Source organism: Crocodylus porosus, unplaced genomic scaffold, assembly GCF_001723895.1.
Source record: "Crocodylus porosus isolate Cpor-Errol unplaced genomic scaffold, CroPor_comp1, whole genome shotgun sequence".
NCBI lineage: Eukaryota > Metazoa > Chordata > Crocodylia > Crocodylidae > Crocodylus > Crocodylus porosus.
The window spans coordinates 20,671,271-20,691,366 of NW_017728911.1; the positions used below are offsets into that span (position 1 = coordinate 20,671,271).

Consider the following 20,096-nt stretch of genomic DNA (forward strand, 5'->3'; position numbering starts at 1 on the left):
CTAATTCCAGCTAGAGTGAGGCACTTGCTGACTAGAAGACTGAATAATGACTGAATGAAGAATTTAGAATTTGCCCTTTGAATGCAAACCCTCATACTTCAATAGTCTATGTTAATATATAAATTGCTTTTGATGCAAGTATAAATTTTCTGTGTATGCCATCTGCTGGGCTCTGTTCAGAATACAGTAACAACTCTTAAATCTTTTCCGTTTCTCTTCTTACCTAAATAAGATTGCTTTTCTAAGTAAAGAGAAATGAGCAAATGTATGAATAATGCAATGTTACCTCATGTTATGAAAGCACTAATTGGAAATAGTGACTGCAATACCCAATCTATCATTTTCATATTGAAATTTTCATTCCCGCACATTTTTTAAAAAAATGCATTGGTTCTTCTAAGGTTGTCTCTGCATGGCACAATTTGATACTTTATGGAGATACCTCAGCTAGCTTTGGAAGTGTTAGCTGGGGTACTAGAAACAGACTAGCTGCATTAATGCAACACTTTGTATCTAATTTATAAAAGCATTATTTAGCTTCAGAGTGGGATCATAAAGAAAAACAAACATTTAAAAACTTTTTGTTTACATATACCAGTTTTATTTGATGAACATTACATTTTCTAAAAATGTACTTGAATGCAAGGCCTGTTCAACTGCAGTGCTGCCAACTTGTTAAACCCTGCTATCAGTTTCAATCTAGGTTAATAGATTTAACACTAGTGAAATAGTTACTGCACATTAGTGAGCCTGATTTCACTCTAAAAGTCAAATAACTTTTCACAATAGCTGATGATGAAAAATCATTTAAATACACAGTAAAACTATGGTACAGTAGCACATATGTATCTAAATTAAGTAACCTATTTACATCCATACTCCCATTTTTGAAAAGTTTCATCTTTTCTTGGTTTCACCTGTAAATATAGGAAAATATGTGGAAAAGCAAAATGGGCAAAATCCTGACAATATTTGTCCATAAAATGGCCTATTTGTATCAAGGGTTGGCATGGCTAAGATTTTGAAAGTTTGGAACTCATAATAGGCAAAGCACATAGGACAAGTATAGTTGAAAATATTTATGTAAAATGGATTTACAAATCTGTTAACAATAAATAAAAGAAAAAGGAACGCTTTTCATTTCTTCAATACAATAACATTGTCGTTGTCATTTCTGAATTCCAGGCTATAGATTTTACAGCAAACATTATTGAAATATTACAGTTTCATATATTCTCCAGTTAACTACATGTTGTCATGTGATTCTTTCTTACTATGACAGCAAAATGAAATATAGTACATTAATTCCATTCTTGAGGAAAGCTTTATTAATGGGAGAATTATAATTTTGAAATAGAAAATTAGAGCTACAGTACCTCAAGAGAAGTAAAATAGATTTTCCTTTTGTGCAGAAAGTATATACTGGAAGTGAATATGTAGTATTGTCTTGGAAAAAAAAAACAGACATGAAATGACACAACAGGGTTTTTTTGGGGGTTTTTTTTTTTTTACCAATAAAATATGTAGAAACTGAAATACTATATTATATTTGAAGGAACTGGTCAAATCAGGGGATTATTGACAGAAAATTGAGACCATTAAATAGGCAAGTTAAAAGAGGCACAAACAGAGCAAAGCCTTTCCTTATAATTGCTTAATTTTCACTCTGTGTCCAGAAGGTTGTCTAACACCACTTCCATCTATATAGTTAGTCCAATAAAAGATTGCACCAAAAAACCTTGTTTCTCACATATAGCCGTGGAGGCAATGTAAGCTTAAATGGAGGTAGAATGACTATGGTACTGGGAATCAGGATTTTCCTTGGTCTAATCCTGGGCCATAACACAACTGCATTGTGTGTTATCACCATCAACCTCTCTGGACACAGATCTGAACTGGTCTACGCTGCAATCCAGAAACATGATTGTAACTTGTGTAGAGATGTACCCAAGCTGCTCTCAGGTGCTAATAGATGTCTTTGGATTTTGGGTAAGTACTTGGCAGCTGGAGTTCATTCGACTCCCAACTAAATTGCTACTATGATCGAAACTAGTCAGCTGAAGGCTACTCAAGGTATGTCTATGCATAATGCAATCACAAGTTTAAATAACAGTGTAGACACACACATAGGCCACACCAGAGTCACTGCATAAGACACTATTTCAAGTCCAGTGCTGACACTTCCACTGTCTTCAGTAAGGCCAGAACATCCCCTATAGGCCTGCTTCCCTATCTATGGGATGTGAATGCTGCTCCTTACTTTCCTCATGAAGTTAATTTGAAAATTTGTAAAGCACTTGAAAACAGTATTATTTTAACTAGATGAATTCTAAGATAACTTTGTCTTTCATCACTTTATCCATTTATACAGTTTGTATGTTTAGCTTAGCACTCATAATTTAAATCCATATGTTTGTGAGGCTATGTGGATTATATTTTTCTATATTGATTTTCTTTCTACACTGATTTGTGCTTTTGTTTAATATTTTTGATCAGATGTCAGTTTTTGTTTAGAAAACACTGCAGAGACGCATTCTTTTCCTTGTTAAATGAGAAAAACAGTTTAATTGCCTCGGGGAACAAACCAACAGCATTTAAACTTGCAACCTTCCATTATGAAGTCAAGTATCCATTCATTCTACTAGTGGTAACAGAATGGTGATTTAAAAAAAAAAAAAAAGGAAAAGGAATATATTAGTCCTTACAAAGCTGGAAATGAGATTACAAAGTTAAGCATTTATACTTTCTGTACCAGTCTTCATATGGATGATACCTTTAAAAATCAGTTTTAATGTTTTATTGCCACATCAAGATGAAAAAGATAATAATTTTCCTACTTCTGACTGGCTATTTCTCCGAACTAGTCTGTAATAAATGTTTTGGTTCATATAATGCAAGGGTCAGGAGATTTGTACAGAAACCCTAAAATATCTGCTTCAAATAGAAATATTAGAGAGATACTCTAGCTCTTCTGTGATGTTCTATTAATAACTTATCTAGAATTACTGCAGTGAAGATCAGTGCGTTAATGTTGTATTTAGTTTGCTTAATTTAGGGATCTGAAATGCTCGTAAACACTCCATAATTGAACAAATCTGTAACTCAGTCTAGGATGATATTTCTAATTTATGGGATCTGATTTTTTTTCCTTGTTCTTTTAGATAATTACTGGTAGTGAACTCAGTGCAGCAAGAAACCACCCTAGCTCATTTAGTCATTCTACATTAAGTATATGGGATGCTCCAGCCAGGTAAGGAAAGGAAATCTTCCCCTTCTTTTTGCAGACACCACTATTGGTGCAGTTACTGGTATTACAAAACTCCTAAGGGGTCTATGCAAGCTGCTGACTGTGTAGTAGCCTGATACTACAGCGCAGTCAGGGTCACAAACAAAGACATTTGTCAGTGCTACTGTTGCAGTAATTCAGGTTACTGCTCAGTAATGGTTGCGCAGTCAGCATTTTGTGTAGATGTGGCCAATGTGTAGGAGCACAAATCCCACTGAGGGCTCATAGGACTTGCCCAATTAAGTCATTTCAGTGCTTTATAAAATAAGATCTTCTTTCTAGAAGTCTACAGTGAAAACATTTTCCTGGTCTTTTGATTTAATACAAAACCAGTGTTACCAAACAGGTTTCTGTAGTTGCCCGGTTATACATAATTGGTACCCAGAATGACTGTACTGGGGCTGCAGTTCATTCTGATATAATACTACATGGAATATCACACTAGTCATAAAGAAAGCTTTAGAGTGGACTTAACTAGTGATAAATCATGCATTTAATTAAATCAAATATTTGATCCTTGAAATCTCTTACCATCACCTTTCCGAGAAAATCACCTTCTTTTCTCAATAAGGGTCTAAAATATTCCACTTCTCCCTTTCCTTGATTGTCAGTCACAACAGGAATGGTTTCATCACATAAATGTGGAATACACACTGACTTGTTTTCATTGTTATCCCTGATTATCTCATTTTAATATACAAAACCTTGTCAGAACTGTGCGCAGGAACAGCAAACTGCAGGGTGTATTGCCTGTAAAAGGGCACCAGCCAGGCAAGATCCTTATTGCAGCAGCAGGGGAAAAAGTATTGTGTATCTCACTTTACTGTTCTCCCAAGAAACACAAAACAGGATTTAGACATCTGTTTGTTCTAGCTACACAGAATGATGTACTTTGGTTGCCACAGAGTTTATAGCTTAACTGGTCTCTGAGGAAGGAGCTAAATAAAAAACCTTTCTCTAATGGATTGTTTGGCCTTTATAAAGACATTTAATTCCAGGAGCTCATCCCCCCCTGGGTTATACAAGCGTAAAAAACAGAATTTACTTTTGCTGAAAAGGAAAAATCTTTGTTGAACCAATGTTTCCCATTAAGCCATGAAGGTATCTCTCTTTTTTTTTTATTTATTGTAGTAGTTCCTGACCCAGTTAACTTCATAATTTATAAATACTGGACTGAAAGGAGCTTGGAGTCACAGAATCACCAAAAGTGGGGAGGGAGGGGGACCTTAGGAGGTAGCCTAGTCCAATCCTCTGCTTAAGGTAGGTTTATCCCTATCAAAACCATCCTAGACAAGTGTTTGTCTGATCTGAATAAGTTTCATGTACAACTACCAGTCATAAAGCTTGAAACATCAAAAACTACCTTTAACTTGCCACAGGTAAAGCAGGAGAAATAAAGGGCACTACCACTGCAAGAACAGGTAGTAGTGTGTTGAAATACCCTCAAGAGATCTAAGGAAGAGGACCATACTCCTCCAGCTTAGCCACATTTGTTGCCATTCACATAGGTATCTTGTTAATGAACTGGATTTAGATCTACTTTAAAGTTACTCCTGAAGAAGGGTGTATCTAACTCTGAAAAATTCCCTTTTACATCTTTTTTTCCAAAAAACTGGTTACCCATTTAGGACTTTTCTGCCGGATGCAGAAAACTGGTGAGTAGTGAGACCTAGAGCCTCACACAGATGGGATGAATGAAGTCCATCTGACATCATCAAGATGTCCAACTTTTACATGATGATGCTTTCCTGGCAACAGGAAAACAAGGAGAGCTTCTCCCTCAGGCCTGTTCTACAGGTTTTTAGCAGAGAAAGGGGAGCTGTAACCCACCTGGTTCCTCTTCCTCTGCCCCCTAGGTCTAATGCACTAATTCATCTTCTGAGTCACAACTGGGCATTAGTGATGCAAGGTGAAGATATTAGTGGTACCTCTGTGGCTGTGACTAGGATTAGAGCCTTCAGATCTACTGTATTTATCTCAAGTGCTATTTATTTTTGGATACTTTTAGAATTACAACAATCAGACAGCCATATCTACTATAATAATTTTTTGAAAATAGGTGTTTAACAGACCAGAAGGCAAAATCTTGTAGAGGAAAACTAAACTTTTTAGGTTCTCTCTTAACGAACAGTGTTTTGGGTAATTTGGAGGCATCCTAAATACTTTACAGGAACTTTGGATAAGTTAAGACAGTTTATACACTTATACTCTAAGTGAACATCGGTAGTATTTTATTAAAATGGTTCTGAAGACAAGTTATTAGAGCTCTTATAACAGTCAGCAACTGATGATGTCTCTTTGAGCTCTGCTAAAAGCATCCCCTCTGGTATATCAGAGAAGACCCTAACCCTTTGGTTTCCAAGTCTGCAGTCATGGACTTTGAGCTTGTAGTGTGAAAACAGCAGAGACTAATCTCTTCAGAATGGTGCATTTCTTAAAATAATTACAGTTTCTACATGTGACACTTCACCAACTGCACTTGATTATATACTTGGAACTTGTTTGTCAGCTTCAAATAGTGACCAAACCTGGTTTAGCTCTTCAGGCAAAATAGGAGATCACCTAAAGTGCTTATATATTAGGGGCAAGAATATGTTTAATTAAATCATGACTTCCTTTAGGAAGGGTGGGCATTTCTCAGTTGGACTAGGGCAATGACAGCCCTAGAACGGATACCACTAGTGATCTGTTGCTAGTCACCCTGACACTTGCCTGTAATGCTTCTTGGTGTGAAAACCATCTCAAGTAAGGGCTGCCTTTCATTTGGATGCATGGATAAGTCATTGTTTTTCTGGATGTTGTTTAGGCCTCTTCCTTTCTGTGTGTGTACTCTGCACCGTCTCAGGAGTGTCACCAAGATTGCTTTCATCATTACCATGGCAATAAACTTTCCTACACAGCCCCGAGGCCCAAATCCAAATGGCTGAAAATAGCGAGAAGGAACCTATGCAAAACAAGAGAGAAGAGTATTTAACGAAAATGGTTTATTTTGTGGAGCAACTGAACATACCATTAAAACTTATATTACCAATGGGGAAACCTTGAGGCTAGGTTCTTTCTGGATCAAGTAGCACAGTACCACACACAGGGGACTTTTCATTTATTTGCTTACCTGACCTCTTAAATGAATGAAAGGAAATACAGAAACTTGCAGGAATAGGGTCCACAGGTGACCACTTTACCTGCTAACTCATTATAGCAGTCAAGCAGGAAAAGAATTTTGTCCATGGATATCAACCTCACACATCTGATTCACTACAGTGGTCTTGCACAGGGTATGAAACAAAGGGAGAATTTCACTTTTGACATCAATATCCTACAGCTTTTGAATAAATGAAATAAGGCTTGGTATGTTGTCCAGTTTCATTCAGGAAACTGTGTAGATTCTGCACCCGTTAGTAGATCAGAACTAGCATGTCTAAGAATGAATTTGTCATATATTGGAATTAAGCCAATTTTAATTAACACCTCACAGGAAATCATTTTATAAACTTATGAACAGTTTGCCATCTTATTCTCCAAACTGTGAAATATATGTTTCTCAAATCTGTACTAGACTTGGGGCCAGTCTGTTACTCCTCCTCATGTTGAGTAATACCTTTTTCCACAAGCAGCTCCAACAAAATCAGTAAGACTACTCATTTGATAGAAGACTACTAACCATGAGTAAGGAGAGTTGATTCTGGCTCTAAATATAAAATAGTAGTGCATAAAAGAAAGGAGTTTCCACACTGTCTTGACCTGATTTCCTAATTAACCCAATACTTTGGTAGTGGAGGTTTTATTATACAAATTAATTTCAGTTTCCTTTTAGTTGTGGCATGGCAGAGAATGGCCTTTGTTTAAACATTTCAAATAAGTTGAGCTTATTTTGTGAGGGATTATAGGTAAATACAAGTGCTTATAAATCAGAGCAGTGCTGCAGCTGCCTTAGCACAATGGCAAAGGGCTGGCTTGGGAAACAATATTGTAAAAGAGTCATCTTCTCAGAAATTAACTAATGGTCTGGGTTGCTATCCACTTAGAAGAATGTGCAGAAATTATTTCTGGGCATGTAATTATGGAGGAAGTATTTTTAGCAAGAAGTTGTGTTCATGAAGCAATGGAGAAATCCATTGTAATAAAAAGGAGTAAAATGCAAAGGAGAAGTACAAGTAAATGATGAATTTAATAAATGGAGACACTTTTCCTATTTGTGAATTTTCACCAATTTGTCATTTTTTCTGAATTATTTCTGGGCTAAATATATAGTGGAGAATATGTTTACTATGAATATTAGCAATTAGCCTTAAAATATTATTCTTGTTTGGTTAATTCTGATGTCATACCTTACACAATACTGTTTGTTCTGTAACTGGATGATCATAAATCTTAGAATCAAGTATAACTGCTCACATTTTGGAGTTCAAAATGCAGTTTTGGCCAATATCCCCATATGTTATCTTAACTGTTTCTTCAAAGTGTTTGTCAGTAAATATATTCACTAAAACATTCACTAAAATGAGCGTGTGGTAAAGGAAAATTGATTTGCTTGAAATGAAAGGGGGAAGCCAGGTGAGAAAGAAATTGCCCCGTCAGAGGGTCTTTGCGCTGGCTCAGGGACTTGAAATGCTGCTTGGATCATCTAGGGGCTCCCGGTGTATCAGAGCCCTGCCTGGGTTTTTGTGGAATTCACAGAAATGACTTTTTTGATGAAACATTTTGATTTAAATTGTTTTGCATTTTCCTATGAATAGCCTTAGTGGTGGAACATTTTCAATCAGCTTTAATTATAATTCATTATATAGATTGTGTAGTTGATTCAGGCACTTACACAGACAAAGAGAGAATCTAATGTGTGATTAGAAAGGTCTTGGTAAAAATCAGGAGACACATTGTGATTTTTAAGTAGAAAGTAACATTATATCCCATGAAACAAGACAGGAGACTTACATTCTTCTCAAAATTTTCAAGGGAAAATTCATCAGGCTTTGGAAAGAATTCAAGCTTATGCATTCGTCCAATGTTCAGAATAATGTTTGTCCCCTTTTTCACAGGATAGCCATCGATCACATCATCCTGTAGAGCCTTACGCATGATCAAGTCCACAACTGGCTGGTATCTCATGCTCTCATAAATAAAATTCTCCACAACCTTTAGGTTTGGCATGTCATCACTCTGTACATCTCTGTCACCTTGAAAAATAAAAGCAGATAGGGAGAAACTGATTTCTGGGTTCTAATTATATCTAATTGCTACTAGAAATGTTACACTTGATATAAGACTCTATTCAGTCAAAATGCAGTCCATTTTTACAGTTCATGGCAATGAACTGTCTGTGGGTTCCTGTGGCTCTGAACTACCTCATGTTACAGAATGCCCAACATACAATTTATTCATGTGGATACTCACCTGTTAATAATATGAGCTGCCACAGATCTCCTCTCTGTTATGCATTGACCCTGCTTCCACTGAAGCCAAAGGTAAAGCTCCCCTGGAGGTAGGTGAAGCAGGATAAAGGCTTCATATGAAATATCTTTAGTGTGCTGTAGAGTTTTAAACCCCTGGTCTGGTGAGAGGACTTGGGTCTGGCTGGAACAAAGTATCAGGACTGGGTCATAAATCTGTTGCCAACAACATACACCCACAGAAAAGGGAATCAATATTTCCAGTACTTTCCTCAGTTAAGGATTTGTCTCAAAGACAAGAAAAGTAGTAGGATCTGATTCAGTTTCCTTAGGAGTCTCTGGAGAGTCATTAATTGACGTAAACTGAAATTTGGACATATACCTCCATTTCTGTCAGGAGTTCCTTCGGAACCAGATCTTCTTAGATTAGTCCACAAATGGATTTTACTTATTTTTAAAGGGCCATTATGGCTGTAATACCTGAGCATAGGTGGTCCTTCCAGACATCCTAGTGGGTAACTTTTATTTTACATCATACTCTGCTGCAGGCCTGTGCAAAGTGGCTAGTATTTGCTTTGGATTTGGCCAGTTCGGGGGACAGTGATTCGATTAGATGATTCGAATCACTGTCCCGAATTAATTCAGCCGAATCTGATTTGGAGATTTAGCTGCAGCTGAATCAGGTGAACCGCTGAATCACACAAGCCCCATCCCCTGCTCATTCTCCCAGCCCTGGCAATGGCTGCCCTGCTTGTCCCAGCTTCTGGCTCTTTGAAGAAAAAAAAAGCCCAGACTCCCCAGGTGCTGCCGGGTGGGGGGAGAACTCTGCTGTCTCCCACTGTCCCACGCTGTATGTGGGGCTCTGCCATGAGCCCCTTAACCACCCACCCCAGCCCCTGGCCCTTTAAGAAAAAAACCCAACCAAAACAAACCCACCCTGGACTTACTGGTTCCTGCCCGGCAGGGGGCCAATCCCTGCTGCCCTCCCACTGCCCTGCGCTGTATGGGGAGCTCTTCCATGAGCCCCCAGAAGCCCAAAGGTTGCTGCAGGAGCTGGTGAGTTGGGGGGTTGGGTTTTTTTTTTGTTCTTAAAGGACTGGAGCTGGGGTGGGTGGGCAGCCATGGGGGGGCTGGGAGAGTGGGCAGGGGTTGGGGAGCTCATGGAAGAACCCCTCCATACAGCGTGGGACAGTGGGGGGCAGCGGGGATCACCCCCTTGCCAGGCAGCAGCCAGTGAATAGGGGCTTTTTTTTATAGCACTGGGAGCTGGGGCTGGGTGGGGCAGCCATGGGGAGGGCTGGGGAAGCAGGGAGGTGATAGGGCCTGGCAAGGGTCCTCTCATGGTCTCCTCCCTCCTCTTCCAGCCCTGCCTCTCCCATCCCCTACTTATCAGCTCAGAGTCTGGGTCCAGGTCCCTGCTGCAGCGGGCGGGGACTGCCCAAACCACCGAAGCTCTCCAAATCTTTTCTGAATCAATTCAGAGAGCTTTAAATTGATGCAGACCTTTTAATTGATTCCCTGATTTGATTCGGATTTGGAGATTTGGCCACCAAGTTGGGCCAGATCTCCTCCAAATTGAATCAGCACCTGAAGCTTCACACAGCCCTAGTCTTCTGTGTTTGCAGTTCAGGGGCAGTGAATCTAGCTCAAGTCTGCAACTAGTCTGTGCTAAAATATATTAAAATATATTCTTCTAATCACTGAAATCTCTTTGGGTTATTTTCACTTTGCTCCAGCACTTTCCTGTATCACTTTCACTGGCTTGGAATGGGTTTGAGAACAGTAACTGTAATGGTCAAACCTAACTGGAGGAACAGTAACTAGATCTTTCTTTTCGTCAGTGTCTCAAGTAAAGCAAATATTTTGTCATGTCTATATTGTATTGTCTGTTCTTTTCAAATGTGATGCCTGCAAAATTGGAAGCCATTTGGGAAAACCAGTGTATATGAAGTTATGCTATGGTCTACTTTGGCAAAACTTTAAGACTGATATGTTCTGGCATGTACAGGTTTCAGAGAGATTTTGTAGTTGATAGCTATGGGGTGAATTAGCATTAAACTGCAGCTTGACTGCTTTTAGATAACCAAACATAGCTGGGAAACGAGTCTTTTCAGTTGCATCTTAATGGGAATGTTGTTGTTCTTACATGACCCATGAGACTCAAACTCAGCAAGCTGATATAAAAATCCTTACTTTACTGGATTTACTTGGGCTACAAGGTCTTAGGTCAATGAGAAAAATAGACAGTTGCTCAAAAAGAGAGAGGAGCAATTTAGCTGGAGGAGTAGACAAATGAGAGGCAATGTTTTACTAAAGTTCTGAAATAGTCTCAAAATGAATGCTTGTGTACTTTGTACAAGTGTTATAGAATGTGCATTTCTCTTATTTAGGCCCTGACACTTAAAAAAAATAAATAAAATAAAATAAAAAATAGCGACCCAAATTAAAGGGGTAAAGGTTTGGGGAGGTGGGTTATTTCCATTAATTTATTGCCTGGAGATGGTTAGAATTTCACAAGGGTCAATTTTATATTGTGCAGGCTGGGGAAAGGATGGGAAGAGTAAAAGTAAAATTCTAAACAGTAGGGCTGTGCAAAGCTGCGGTCCCTGATTTGATCTGGTGGTGATTCAGCCTGATTTGGTGGCTGAATCTCTGAATCTGAATTGAATCAGAAGACCCTTTAACCTCTCTGAATTGAATCAGAACCCTCCGAATTACTTTGGAGAGATTTGGAAAGATTTGGAGTTTCAAACATAGAGACAACTTTAAATGTTTTTTCTACATACCTCTGGGTAGGAGGGGCTCATGGGTGCTGTGATGTTGGGGCATCTGGAGCATCCCGCAGGAGTGCAGGGGGCTGCTCAGTATGCTCAGCAGCAGACCCGGAAGTGGGCCAGAAGGACTTCCAAGGCACTTCCAGGAGTGTTCTGGTGGCCCCCCTGCGACCCCCTGGCTTGGTGGCTGGTGTCTCCTGGGTCTGGGGGGGGCAGCAGGGGTCCCCCTTTGGCCGATCATGGGAGTGCAGGGGGGCCCCAGTGCGCTTCTTGGCAGACCCGGAAGTGGACCAGAACTGGTCAACTTCTGGGTTCACCGCTGAGCATGTGGAGGGGCCCCCCGCACTCCTGTGGGATGCTTCATACACCCCAGTATCACAGTGTTCACAAGCTGTGCCTGCTATGTCAAGGTACATAGAAAAAACTTTTAAAGCTGTCTGTGTCTGAATCGCTGATTCTCTGAATCAGCATTGAATCTTCAGATTTGGATTTGGCCGAATTGAATCAGGAACAGTGATCCGAATCAGCGAATTGAATCACTGTCTCTGATCTGGGCTGAATCCAATTCCAAATAGAATGGGGCCTGCTTTGCACGCCCCTACTAAACAGCTTTTTCTCTTACATGCATACTATGCAGTTCAATAGTAAAAGAGTTGAAAAAACTATGAATGGAGCTAATTATAGTGCAATACAACTGAACAGGTATCCCCAAATTCATTTTTACCAGTGGTTAAAAAGCACCACAACTCATCTTCTGCTTTTAAATACAGTAATGTAAATTTGGAGTCATTTAGCTCATGTCTGTGAAATGACCACAGCTTTACATTGGTGTAACTGAAGGATGAACTTAGCACCTTCAGTTTTGCATATTGCCTTGGAAGTTTGACATCTTTCTTTTACTATTTTTCCTTATATTTTTAATACAACTTTAGAAATCCTTTTTACATAATAAAAATGTTATGCAATGATTTCTGCAAACACTTTACAATCCACATGTGTATAAGAAGGAAACGCTTTACATTTTTACCCTGTGAAATGAAAACTAGATCACTACTCAGTAAAATGATTTTTCAGGGTCTTTAATGTCAATCCTTACCCATAACAGTTTCAATTTCCTTCATCATTTCCTCTTCTACCTTGGGGTGCTCTGCAATCAGTACAAGCATGAAGAAGAGAGTCACTGATAGAGTGTCAGGGGCAGCGATCATCATCTCCAGCACACACTGGTTAACGTTCTCAGCTGTCAGATCTCCACGGTTCTACAAAATTGAAGGGGGCAAATGCTAAACAATGGATTTACAATACAAAAGATTAATATAATTGGAAGAATGTAGAATACCCACTCAATACAACAGGTTCAAATTTTAACAGTGTTGACTCGATCTCAGCTAAGTAACATCCGTTTTATTGTGTGCATCTTGCAAATGTAAAAATGAAAACCAATGTCCTGTTTTTTTTGTGGTCTTATAGCACTTCTTTTAAAAGAAGGGATTCATCCTTAATCTGAAGTCCCATCAAACCTAGAGTGCTGCAGCATACTAAGCATCAGTCCCATGCGGCCTTCCGTTACAGAGCTTGCTTGATGCTAAAGAGTCTATATGTTTACAGTAAAGGAAGGATTTAGGGATCTTTTTGGTATGAATGGTATTAATTCAAGTTAAATACAAGTGCTTAGAGAGAGGTTGAATCTTGTTGATAGACTTTGGGTTGTGGGATTTAACCTGAAGATGTTCAAAAAATCACCCCAAAATCAACAACACTTGAACATTTCTGAGGCTGTCCAAAAACTAGAGGTGCACCAGTACATCAGTATTACCTGTGCAAAAATCAGTTGTGTTGCAAAGTCCATGTGCTCATCCAGTTTTTCAACAGTGAAAAGCTTCTGACGTTTCTGCTGTATTAATAGCTCCATTGCTCCTTTCAAATCTTTGCTGAAAATGGATAGAATCCAGTATACCTATAAATGTCTGCAAAATTTGAATGCTTGCCAGTAATGCATAGTACAGGAATAGAAATGTAGAGACTACATTGGAGAAGAAAGTTAAGAACAGAATGAACAAGCAAATAATTTCTCATGCAGTTCACTAGTGAAAGAAATTTGACAGGCCTGTTTGCAACCAGGGAAATCCCTAATAAGCCAAAAGTATTTAATGTGTCAGTACATATTAGATTAACTCTAATGAGAATGACTGTAGATACATTAAAACTTCAGTAGTTGATGAAAACTCAATAGAAATACTGCTACCAGGAAGCTTTATAAAGCATGGACTTTCATTCCAGTAGTAGTAGTAAATTGTGGCTTATTGTGAACTATAGTGTGTTATAGTTCTCTTATTCTGTTCACTTTGGGCATGGCCATGCTGCACTCAGGCTCATCACACTGAAGCACACCCTGTATGTGCCAAAGAGGCAGGGTAGATCATTTGGGACAGCCCTGAGCAATGCATATGCTCACCACTGTTCTTAAGCCACTGTTTTGGTAATATTTATTACCATGTGCCCAAGGCCATCTTAAGGTGGCTTTATTGCCTAATTTCTTGATTTGTTGTGTGTGGAACAGGAATAAGTGGGTGGGGCCTGTTTCACTGGGTGTGCCCAGGCACAGCACAGGTGGTATGGACATGCCTTTAAGAACCCTGCCATCTTCACAGATTATGGTGATCCCCACTTAAAGCCATGGTCACTAAAAATTCAAGATTTTCCCATTTACTAGCCATTGGTATCTAAGCCACTACAGTTCTCTCTCACTTGAAGTAAAAGGCAAAACTCTAATGTCACAGCTATCACTGAGTAGAAAATGCTGAAAGATACCTAATTTTATTTTAGAGGTAGAGAGTGACATCCTGGTTCTATTGAATGTGAGATTTGCTATTGGCTTTAGTGTGAACAGAATATCAAGTAGTATAGATAACCGTCCTTCTTAAATTCCCTCAAATCCTTTATCCAATATAATAGTATCAGAAGTACTTGTTACACATACTTTATGATGACTGTTTTCTCTGAATCAGTGGTTCTCAACATTTGTAGACTTGAAGTACCACTTGGAAAATGCCAGCTTCTAGTTTTTACTCATTTTTGACTACAGAAAAGTAATAGAACAGTTCTTCGGTTGTAAAGAACCCAAAGGCCACTATAGTTCAAAATGTTTTTAACACTGTGGAATCCCAGTTGAAATCTTTGGCTTTATCTTGTGAATTATGTTTGCAGACTTAACACTTTTAACATTGTGTGGCATCCTGTGGCACTCTTTAAAATATCTCAAGGCACCCGAGGGTGCTATAGCAACCTGGCTGAGAATCATAGCTCTAAATAGTTAGAGATCCATCCAGAAACAAGATGAAGTGACTGCCAATTCTTTTTATAATCAGTCATTTTTTGGTAGAGGAAAGCAAATGAGATCATCAAAATTCAGTGAAAGAACCATTTTGTGGGTGGGTGTGTGCTTTTTATAAATGGAAAGATGGAAAAACTAATTTGTTCCTTTTTCAGGGGGAAAAATCCATGCTGAGATGATATCTTGCATGCTAAGTGAAATTTTAACTCGTGACTAATTATTTTGGGAACATCATAGGCACTAAAAAGCAGGATTACAATGAAATACTTGGTTCAATATCCTAACTGTAAAAAGGACTTGCTGATGTGAACAAGTGCTGTTTTCTTTGGATTACTGTTGGATTCGGGTTGAACTGGTAGCAAGTGAAAGTAGACACCGTCAAATGGCTTGTCATCAAAAGTCATGAAAAGCATAGTGATTTCAGTTCAGTTTCATATCTACTTGCATCTCAGCAGAGACACCAAGACTGAACTGGCAAAAACCTGAGTTCCCCTCTCCTCCGGTCATTCCTGAACAGGCCTGTAGAACAGGAGAACAGCCTGCACAGCTGCTGTCCTGGTTCTGGAGGCAGAGAGAGGACTTCAGCCTCAATAGCTCAGTCAATCAACTTTGGAAACTCTGCAGTTTGTTTTCAGAAAAATAGAGGGAGAAAACTAACGGGAGAATGATTGACTTCAGGAATGCATAATCAGTCTTAATCCAATGATTTGGAAAACTGTTGATACTTACACTGACTCCTCATATTTCTTGTACAGCCAAGAAATCTTAAAAAAGATGTCAGGTTTCAGTAAAAGTGCTTGCCAGGCATCAAAGTAGTTCTGAATTTTAAGCACAATAGCATTTTCTGAAAATAAAAATTAACAAATAGCAATACAAATTTTACACTTTAATATGCCAAGTATTTCATCTAAAACCAACAAGGAAGGCTTGATTCTCCTGCTAAACTCAGAGTAAATTTTCAGTATCATCATTTTTCTTTTCCTTTCCTGGCTTTTTCATGGTTGACACTGAAATAGTTTGTATTAATTTGTGATGAATGACAACATGAAACATTTTGTAGTACACTGTCTCCATTATACTGTTCTTTCTGAAGACTATGACTCTTGACTGGAAACAATCCTTTGGTGTAAGAACCAATACCAAAGTCTACTGCTGATGTTGTTATGTTACAGTATTTTGACATGAGGTAGCCAACTTCTCACCAAGTTAATGTTACTTCAGCTTCAAACTTTTAGGGAAGAGCATGTTACAGACGATTAGGAAACTGGCAGGTGAATTCTTCAAATCAGCTATTTAGCTGGGAAGTTTTCAGAGTCTTATATGCAGAGAATATTGGGGTAGGTGCTTGCCAGATTCACAGAAACCTTCCTTTACACATTTCATAAAATTTTGTCTGCCAACAAATGTTTTGCAGCTGGCAATTTGGCACATTTTCTAATGTGAGAATGCAGCAAATATAAAGACAGGATTATTGTGTTGAAAGCTTCATGATGACTAGGATGACTGGGAAACTAACTAAACTGTCAGGATGCAGATGCTACCATTCAGTTCAGGGGACTTGTCAGGCCTGATGGACTGAATGTATATTTTTAAAGATCATTTATAATTCTTACTTTGTATTAGAATCAATTTCAATCAGATCTGGCATTTTTATTAAGTAATTGAGCATTAAAAACTGACCCTGGAGCAAACATTCTGAGGCAAAACTTCCCATTCATCTCAGTGTGAAATTTTGCTTAATATATAGAAATTGACCCACTATAAGATAGAATAAAGCTTTCTGTACCATCCAAAGGGATCCTGAGAAAGAGTTTGTTAGAAGTATCTAACATGATCCGCCTCATAAGATTCAACACATTGATGTTTCCCAGTTCAGTGGTCACCTCTTGCAGTTTGTCCAGATGATCTATTGTTGATTCAACACAAATCGATATCATACGTACAAGACCAGGACCAGACAAAGCTGAAATGCACAGGTAAAGTAGACAGAAAATCAGTTAATATTTGTATTATCTTAATTATCTGCTTACTGGCAGTTAATTTGTAAAAAGAGATAATGAAGTGTAACCAAAATACTAAGTGCGTCAAGAGAACAGAATAGGGATAAACTAGGATAAAAATCTAATTGCTTTCTAGAATCAGTAAGAACCATTTTCCTTTCATAGTTTCATAGACGTTAGGGTTGGAAGGGACCTCAATAGATCATTGAGTCTGACCCCCTGCCCTGGGCAGGAAAGAGTGCTGGGGTCAGGTGACCCCAGCCAGGTGCTTGTTGAGTCTTCTCTTGAAGACCCCCAAGGTAGGGGAGAACACCACCTCCCTTGGAAGCCCATTCCAGATTCTGGTTATCCTTACCGTAAAGAAGTTCTCCCTGAAGTTCTTCCTCTGGTAAGAACAATTGTGGGGTAAAAATGGAGGGTACAAGGAAAGGCCATTTTGGTGTTCTTCCAAGCCCCCAGATCCCATAGGAACTACTGGCAGGAGCACTGGGCAAGGAACCTTTCCTGAATTGTACAGGTGGCAGAAGGAGCAAATGAGCGGGCTGCTGAAAGTTTCAGAGTGAAATTTCCTTGAAATCAGCTTAGGCTGGGACAAAACTACTTGAATACAATACTGCCCGATGAATTCATATGAATGCCGTACCATAAAAATATTGAAATCTGCATCTTGTAGGCATAATAAAGTTTTGATTAAAGAAATTAAGGATTTTCAAGACCTTCCCTAATAGCATGAAAATCAGGATGAATGAGGAAGGAACATATGGAATAAAATATTTGTGTAGGATAGATGAAAAGTGAAGTAATTATGCAAAATGCACAATGCTAAATTTCAGGAGCACAGAATATATGATACAGGAAATATGTGTTACAATGTAGATGCATACAACTTACCTTTGGTGAAGAAAGGTCTCATTTCTTTCCAAAGTGTTGTATTATTATTAAATATAATACCATTTTCATACATGCCAATACACTGTAACCCAAGCTTGCTCCCAAATCTAGAAACATAGTGTCCATGTTTCATTACATAGAACACGCTTGAGGATCTGGAAAAGGGGGGAAAAAAAGATTTCCTAATACATATCTTTAGTTTGCATCCTCTGAGGTTCCAACTTTTTCCTTTTAAACATAGAGAGCTCTCAATTCATCAATAAATACTGTACATGGTACATTGATGTTATTTCTTATACATGCAATTTAAAAACAAAAACATAATTGGATTGGCAGAATGATGCATAAATGTATGTATAATGCACCTGGAGCTGCTCTATATTTTCAGTGGATGCATCTACACATTCAGTAATGTGCTGTGCATTAAATTTAGTACCTCTAATGTGAGGTATTAACTAAATGTGCATGCGGCTGCCCTAATGCACAGTAGTGGAAGTGTACACTCTTTTGCTTAATGTGCAGTAGCTTATTTTTACTGAGCATTAGTGTATTAGCATAGTTTTTGCCTTGATGCTGTAATGCGCAATAAAATAGGCTACAGCACATTGTCACACGTGTAGTGTAAATGCCCAGTGAGAAGGCATTTACTGCTATGGAAGTTTAATATGAAAAAAGTTGAATATGGAAAAAAAAGTAGAGTTGTATAGAAACATACAGGATTTGTCATCCAGTCTCTGATAGTGGCCAGTATCAGATGCTTCAGAAAGAATGCAATGGCAATTGTATAGTAACATGTATGGGGGAAGTTCCCTCTTAACCCCTGGTTGTTCTGTACAGTAAAACATGCAGATTGAGATGTAGAATATATACAATTATACCACTGTAGTTTAGTTTGTGTCACTGCAGATGATATTGTTACTATTCATGTAAATTTGTAACTCTTTAATAATTATATCTAGAGCCAGCTTGCCGATGGGCAAGGTGGGCAACCACTCAGGGTGTTGTGGTCAGGGGAACACTGCACTCACGGACTCATGCACACATGTGAGCAGTCCAGACTCACAGCAGTGCTCTTGTCCTGCCCTGCCTTGGCAGAAGAAGCAGTGCCCAGCCTAGCCTGCTCCCCTGCCTCCCTCCTCCTCCAGCACTTCCACTCTACTCCCTCCCCATCCCCTGCCTCCAGCCACTGTGCAGGAGGAGCTGAGCTGAGCTGTGTGAGCACCAGCAGGGCACCACGCTGTTCCATCTCCCCTGCCAGACTGTGCCCCATGTCCCTACCTGCCTCCTCCTGCCTGCAGCAGTACTGCTGACTTATGACTTCGGGGAGTGGGATGGTGAGAGCTGGGAGGGGGGGCAGGGTCACCAAAATACAAGTTCTCCCAGGGTGCCAGAGTGTTCTTCCACTATTAAAATAAAATGCCACTATATAGAGAGAGGGCAATATTTAATTGATATATTTGGGCAATGTTTTATTGATATATTTACAAGTGTAAAGCAACTTGCAGATGGAACTGGGGGAGTTTATGGGTGGGTGGAGGATTTGTGGGGGTGAGGTTTGAGGGGTATGGGGCGTGTACAGGGGGTTTGGGGTTTGTGGCTGGGTATGTGGCTGAGGGGTTTGTGGAGGTGGCTTGGGGACGTGGTGGGGCTGCTCAGGAGGGGTGGGTCCCCTGGCCCCCACAGGGTGCAGCCCTCCCCCACAGCACACGGATGGCTCCCCCTCACAGGCCCACAGCTTCCCCCCTGCATGGCCCATGTTCACCCTCACAGGGCCCATATACACCCCCCCCAGGTCCCCAGCTCCCCCCCCACAGCTCACCCCTGCAGCAACAGTGGCCATGATGGGGTGCTCAGAGCCTGGTGCAGCCACAGCCCCCAATGTCTCAGCACAGCTCCAATCATCTCAGAGCTGGTGTCACTTGTGCCACCTCTTGCGGGACTGGCCTGGCTCAGCACCGTGCCACATGGGACCATGTGGCTTTAGATAGCATTGGGGCAGTTCAGGCTGTCACCCGGGGGCCGGTGCCACTTGCAGGGACTGCATGTCATGCCAGGCTGGGTCCTGACCCCATGGAACTGGCCGGGCCTGACAGCACACAGGGCCTGTAGAGGCAGGACCCAGCCTGGTACGACACGTGGTTCCTGTGAGTGGCGTTGGCCCCTGGGTGATAGCCCAAGCAGCCCTAGTGCTGCCTTAAGCTATGCACTGCCACAACGAGCAGGTCCAGTCCCACGACAGGCAGCACGAGCAGCACCAGCTCTGAGGCAATCAGGGCTGTGCTGCACCACGGATGATGGTCTCAGTGGGCCCTGAGCACCCCACGGCTGCTGCTGTGGGGGTGGGTTGTGGGCCCTGTGGTGGGGGGGCTGGGACCCTGTGGGGGACCCACGCTCCCTGAGCAGCTTCCCCCACAACCCCCACAC

General features: G+C 40.1%; 1 protein-coding gene across 2 annotated transcripts in view; it reads right to left on the bottom strand.

Annotated features, from left to right (window-relative positions):
- Positions 1–2,545: 2,545 nt before the first annotated feature.
- LOC109309026 (aromatase) overlaps positions 2,546–20,096 on the bottom strand; it is a 22,634-nt gene continuing 5,083 nt past the window's right edge. The window contains exons 3-9 of one of the 2 annotated variants that reach the window (XM_019533586.1): positions 17,673–17,827; positions 16,568–16,687; positions 15,511–15,625; positions 13,264–13,378; positions 12,544–12,706; positions 8,219–8,460; positions 2,546–6,230 (exon numbers count right to left, since the gene is read on the bottom strand). In XM_019533586.1, coding sequence (XP_019389131.1) covers positions 5,979–6,230; positions 8,219–8,460; positions 12,544–12,706; positions 13,264–13,378; positions 15,511–15,625; positions 16,568–16,687; positions 17,673–17,827 — 1,162 coding nt within the window. In that variant the 3' untranslated portion in view covers positions 2,546–5,978. Of the gene's footprint in view, positions 6,231–8,218; positions 8,461–12,543; positions 12,707–13,263; positions 13,379–15,510; positions 15,626–16,567; positions 16,745–17,672; positions 17,828–20,096 lie in introns of both variants that reach the window. The other variant, XM_019533585.1, reaches the window with a different exon arrangement.